Below are 5,962 nucleotides of genomic sequence, written 5' to 3' on the forward strand. Positions count from 1 at the left end.
GTTAAACATTGGAACAGACTGCCCAGGGAAGTGGTTGAGTCACCATCCCTGGAAGTATTTAAAAGACGGGGAGATGAGGCGCTTAGGGACATGGTTTAGTGGGCATGGTGGTGTTGGGTTGACGGTTGGACTCGATGATCTTGGAGGTCTCTTCCAACCTTAATGATTCTATGATTCTATGATTCTATTTGAAATCAGTAAGCATGGCGGTTTTTGGGGGTGCACAGGGGGGTGCCTCCTGTGCTTGTTTTTGAGTCACCAGAGGGTTTCTGCTCCTTTCGTTTCTGCTCTTCTCTCCTGCTCTCTGATGCTCTTCTCTTCATTCTCAGGTAGTAGATCCGGTTGGCTTCTGGGTAGGTGACTTTGCAGAGGGGGATTTTGTAGATGGCTGGGTTGCCTGAATTTATCAGCAAAAAGAGAAGCGCGGAGAAGCAGAAAGGCCAGGTGCAGAGTGGCAGCCCAAGCTGGAACGGGAAAGGACAGACAGGTCCATTTTGATACCTCTTTTTGCATGTTCCCTTTGCTTACTTCTGCCTCTTGCATTTGAGAAGCAGGGAGACCCTGTGCTTGCCCTGAGGACAGTGTGACATAGGACATGCCTTCCTGAAATGCCCCGTACAGGATCCCCCCTTCGGATCCAGAGGAGGATGCCCAGATGCAAGTGCCTACACGAGGTCTACATGTGAGCTAGGTTCCTGCTGGTCACTGGAGGTCTGGGAAGCTCCTCTGCTACCAAACGTCAATTCAGTGGCTCACACAGAGGGATCTAGTTTATCTGAACTGTACGGGGCTACGTAAGGCATCCCACACTGGAGACCTCAGACCTTTTGGAGATGCAGCTGTTGGCCAGAATGGCACTTGGCACCAATATTGAAGCAACTGAATCAGGGTCCAGAGCTCTGCTGACTGTAATGAAAACCAAGACATCTAGCTCACATGTGGACATTAAAATTCTCTAATAAATGAGCTGAATCCTACCCTCACTGTCCTGTAAAATGTCACATACTGAGAGTACTAGCTACACATATTGACTGTCCTCAGTGCCCATGTATTACTGGCATCGCATCCAACCCTCAGGCCTGCTCTGTGACCCCACCTCTTGACTGACTTGAGGTCTGCCAAAAACCAGATCACAAGAAGAAAATGTAAATGTTCTTTTTTTCTGATGCATCCCAAAAGCAGGTGTGCTTAACAAAGGGGTAGGTGCCCCCCATCTGCAGGGACCTACACGGTACTGAGTGGATGCCAGATGAATATATTTAATGCATGAAGCCACTAGTTCTGCATTTTTTTTCTTTTAAGTTACTAAATCAATTTTATTAAAATATGGTTTTGCTTTAATCTCTCAGATCTTAAAGAAGAAACAAAGCTTGGCATTTCTGGTTTCACCTCTTTGTTGATCTGTCGAGATAAGACGATTTTGTATTTAAGAGAACAGTCTCCCCCTCCCCATTTTAGTTCTCATATCCAGATCAAACTTAAATAGTATCTGTGGGTAGGGTGGGAGAAAGATCTCGGGAGAAGCAAGGAAAAATTTAGACCATTGGAAATTGTTCAAAAATATTGCCTGCAACAAAGTGTTGCATCTCAAACCGCCTGCTGCTGCTGGAATTCACATATACATGCACAATCCTGCTGTGGATGACATGCTCCAAAGTCTTTAAGATCTTATTATCAGCTGCAGAGTCTGCATGTGCACAATTCAACTGACAGAGAATCTGTGCAAGATCTGCCATTGGCTGCAGCATTCTCATTCCAGTGCTGTCAAAACTGACATGGAGAATTTTGGGGTACTTCCTTAGCATTATATCATAACAAATCAGAATAAGTTAAAACAAACAAACCAAAGCCCCATAAAAAAACCCTCAAACTTACCACAGATAGGGCATTAGCAAGAGCTGCTCCAGAGTAGGCACAAAATAATGCTGAGAAAAGAAGACCAAAGACAGCTCAAGATGAGGAAAATCTTGCTCATCTCTCCGAAGAAATTATTAGAAATAGTAATACTGTCCAAATGCACAGTAAAGTATCCTGACAGCTACCTGATGTGAGGATTAATGTTATAATTCAACAATTAGTTAAAATGCCCCAATGCTGCATCTGGCCATGTGGACTACATTTGGTCTTATCTGCTCTGTAGAGATGGATGGTGAAAGAAGAATGTGGTTTTGTCATGAGCAAGTGATGGTGATATTCCTTCTGTCTTTAATTTCTTTTTAATTGACACAACTTGACCTGTGTGCAGTGGGCCATTACAGGGATCCCCCTGTACTCGGCACTGGTGAGGCCGCACCTCGAATACTGTGTTCAGTTTTGGGCCCCTCACTACAAGAAGGACATTGAGGTGCTAGAGTGTGTCCGGAGAAGGGCAACGAAGCTGGTGAGGGGTCTGGAGAACAAGTCTTATGAGGAGTGGCTGAGGGAACTGGGGTTGTTTAGCCTGGAGAGAAGGAGGCTGAGGGGAGACCTCATCGCTCTCTACAACTACCTGAAAGGAGGTTGTAGCGAGGTGCTGTCGGTCTCTTCTCCCAAGTAACAAGTGATAGGACAAGAGGAAACGGCCTCACGTTGTGCCAGGGGAGATTTAGATTGGATATTAGGAAAACTTTCTTCACCAAAAGGGTTGTCAAGCATTGGAACAGGCTGCCCAGGGAAGTGGTTGAGTGACCATCCCTGGAGGTATTTAAAAGACGTGTAGACGTGGTGCTTAGGGACATGGTTTAGTGGTGGACTTGGCAGTGCTAGGTTAACGGTTGGACTTGATGATCTTAAAGGGCTTTTCCAACCTAAATGATTCTATGATTCTATTCTATGATTCTATGAAATTCTCCACCAGTGTCTGTCCTGTGGATTCAAACCACGAGCAGTTAGCAGTGGGCCTCCTTGCCCCAGGATGTCAGAGGTGGCAAAGCAGCAGATAAGGCACCCAAGGACAAAGTCAAGGAAGGGAAGGCTACGGGGCAATCCAGAAACTGTGCTCAGGACAGAAGACTACTGAAATGCAAATGGATGGAGGCTGGGTGAATCTTCATGGGAATTTTATATATGCTACACTGTTCTTAAACTCTTCCTATGTTTTGGGCTGCTGTTGGAGATGGGGTCTTTGGGTAGATGGATTTTAAACTGACCTTGTGCAACAGCTCTCTTCTTGTGACACACTTCCTCTAATGATACATATAGTTATGAAAAGGCTGCTTCTATGAATATGTTGAGTTGCTAATTTGTTAAACTTCTGCTCATGGCATAGCTTGTGCTCCTTTCACAAACAGTACTTCCACCCTTCCTAGATGTTTTTATGTTATCAGGGCCTAAAGACCCTTCTCTCTGCACTTGCAGCTTGCACATCCAAGCTCAACTCTGATGCCATCACAGAAATAGCTCTTGCGTAGTACCTAGTTTTGCAGCAGAGCGGGAACCCAATGTTGACTCTCAGTCTGTACTACTCATAGACTGCCTGGCTGCCTAAATTTTTGTCTTCCCTTTATGTAAAAGATACCTACCACAGGCAAGTGCCAGCAAATGAGTCTGCCAGGTCAAGGCATAGAACATGCCCCCAATCGCAATGCATGCGAGTGCGCAGTTGTAATTGTGTAAGCCAAGGTAGATGCTGTCAAATGGTGATGCAATGCTCAGTGCTGCAAGACAAAAGGCAGGGCTGTGAGGTCAGGTTATGAGAGGTATCTGCAGGAGGACCCGTCACTTGCTGGGAATCCATTGCCTCTTCCCTATGACATCTAGACAAATTTAACCATGCTCACACTTGCATAACATGCACATGCAGAAAAAGCATGAAATCAAATGAAGCTCATTGTTTTGGAGCTCTGATAATGTCTCTAGGGTTGGAACTTGGCCCAGTCTCAAAGGTTTATTTCAGGCAAAACTTTCTGCGTACGCACTGAGGGTGTTGTAGTTAGTCTCCCAGTTGACCAGATGGAGGATCCAGCCAGAGTGTAGGAGGACCTTCTCACCTGGGTGTCCTTCTTGCAGAAAGCTGTGCTCCCATGTACTGTTTAAACCTCATGCATACCCTGATCTTGAATATCTGATGCACAGCTGAGTGTCTTTTGTGGGAGTAAGCAGGGTTTTCCATCTCTTCCTAGTGACCTTTGCTAGATGTGGTCTAGATACTAGGTGTGGTCACTCCATCATTGCTGTGGAAATTCTCCACTGGGTTGGGAGCTGAGGGTCTGCTCCAAACCTGACCTCACAGGTACTTCTGCAGGATTTCTCAAAGGCTTCAGGAGTACCAGTAAAAAGAAGAGTGCAGTATGTAATGCACAGGCCACCTTCATGTCACTCTTAAGATTAATACATTTCCTGCTATAATGTCCTCATCTGTCTTCTGTTTCATCGTCATCCTTATCCCCAGATACTTTCTGCTGACCTTTCTCTTCCAGATTAAATGTCAGACCTGTACAAAACTTGCAAAATGCTCTTAACCATACAAATCGTGGGTAGTTTTGTTTAAAAAAACAAATATAAGGCAGCTCACATCTTGTACAAAGTGCTTGAGAGCATAGGGCACTTATTGTTGGATGACTGTGCCTTTTCCAAGGTTGTTGTCTCAGACTACACTTATTCCATCATAGTTTTTTTATTACAATCAGTCACATAAGTGGCATTAATCTTGTCATTACTTCAAGGGTCAGATTCATCTCTCTTAAGATTGTTTCTCTGGTTAGTGGAGAGACAGGCCATTTTGAGTGACATTCATTTAGCTTTTTTTACAAATCTGCAGCAGGATAGAATGAACTTCATCCTAGAAAAGTTTGTTTCTTTTCATTGAATGATCAGCTCTGAGGTAGACATCTGCATGTGGTGGTAATTTAAAACACTTGTGGTGGCAAGAGATCAGTTCTGAAACTATTTCTCTATGTTTCTTTATCATCATCTCTGTGGGATTTGTCACATCCAATGGCAGGAGGGTTAAGCAAGGTGGAACAAACCACCTGCCTGAGTTACAAATCTAATAACAAATTGAAAGCTTAAAGAAAATCTGCTTCTGTTCTTGCCTTCACCATACTGTGTGACCTTCAGTAAGATCTTCCAAATTTAGAGACGGTTTCAAAAATGGGAGCGTTTTCCCAAGTACGTCCAAGCCCATGCAACTGTAAAGTTTGGGCAGAGTCATATAATGGCTAGCATCAAGATAACCTAGTCAAAAAATGACTTTGGTAAATATTTCTTACCTGCAAACATCCCCACTGTCGATCCAATTGCAGCATGTAAACAAATAAGTGGGGAGGAGATAAGTAAAGCAACAAGGAAGATGCCTCCAGTCCAGGGGTTTTCACAACCATACACTTGACCAACACCGACTGGGATGGATTGCAAGAGCTGCAGCAGCCAGTAGAAAAGGGCATGTTATTGTATCTCTGTACTCAGAAGGACACAGCAGTTATTTTGTCCAAGCTATTGGTTAGAAAGGAAGGAAGCAACCCTGGCTGTGGGTGGGACTGATGGGTAAATGTGGGCTCTCATGCCCTTCGAACCAGAGTGAGTTCACTGCTTGGTTTGAACTTTATCAGTCCAAGATGGACTTTTATTTCTTTTGGGATGGTAATATGGTGGATGGGGAGTGGGGGGGTTGGGCTTTTGGTTTGTTTTTTTTTTTAGATGACTTTAGTGAGGGAGAAAAACGGTAACATTCCTAGGCGATAATACTATGGTGGGCCTGGTTGATTTGAGTTTATTATCTATTATATGAAGCATATCAGTTACCCTTACACTGCTTTCGGAAGGTGATCCTCCAGAGCTAGAGCTAGACCTGAGGGGACTGGGTATAAATGAGTTTCTGTCCCTTTGGAATCCTGATGTTTCTTCTCTCTTTTTATATTGTCACTGACTGCCTTGCTGATGTTCTTTTAACCACATCTGGACAGCGAGAGTGTATATCTAGATGTGCTTCTGTACTGACAGCACTCAAGATTTGTTTTGGGGCAGTCCAATTTTAGGAGAAGTG

The 5,962-nt window shown here is 44.2% G+C and overlaps 1 protein-coding gene across 1 annotated transcript in view; it reads right to left on the minus strand.

The window, feature by feature from the left end:
- The window catches only part of LOC103916040 (urea transporter 2-like), a 39,109-nt gene that overhangs the window by 26,822 nt on the left and 6,325 nt on the right, over nucleotides 1-5,962 (minus strand). Inside the window, exons 5-8 of the mRNA XM_009322985.1 lie at nucleotides 5,190-5,337; nucleotides 3,501-3,635; nucleotides 1,876-1,925; nucleotides 260-464 (exon numbers count right to left, since the gene is read on the minus strand). Coding sequence (XP_009321260.1) covers nucleotides 260-464; nucleotides 1,876-1,925; nucleotides 3,501-3,635; nucleotides 5,190-5,337 — 538 coding nt within the window. The remainder of the gene's footprint in view (nucleotides 1-259; nucleotides 465-1,875; nucleotides 1,926-3,500; nucleotides 3,636-5,189; nucleotides 5,338-5,962) is intronic.

The sequence above is a fragment of the Pygoscelis adeliae genome, unplaced genomic scaffold, assembly GCF_000699105.1.
Source record: "Pygoscelis adeliae isolate BGI_AS28 unplaced genomic scaffold, ASM69910v1 Scaffold182, whole genome shotgun sequence".
In the NCBI taxonomy this organism is placed as follows: domain Eukaryota; kingdom Metazoa; phylum Chordata; class Aves; order Sphenisciformes; family Spheniscidae; genus Pygoscelis; species Pygoscelis adeliae.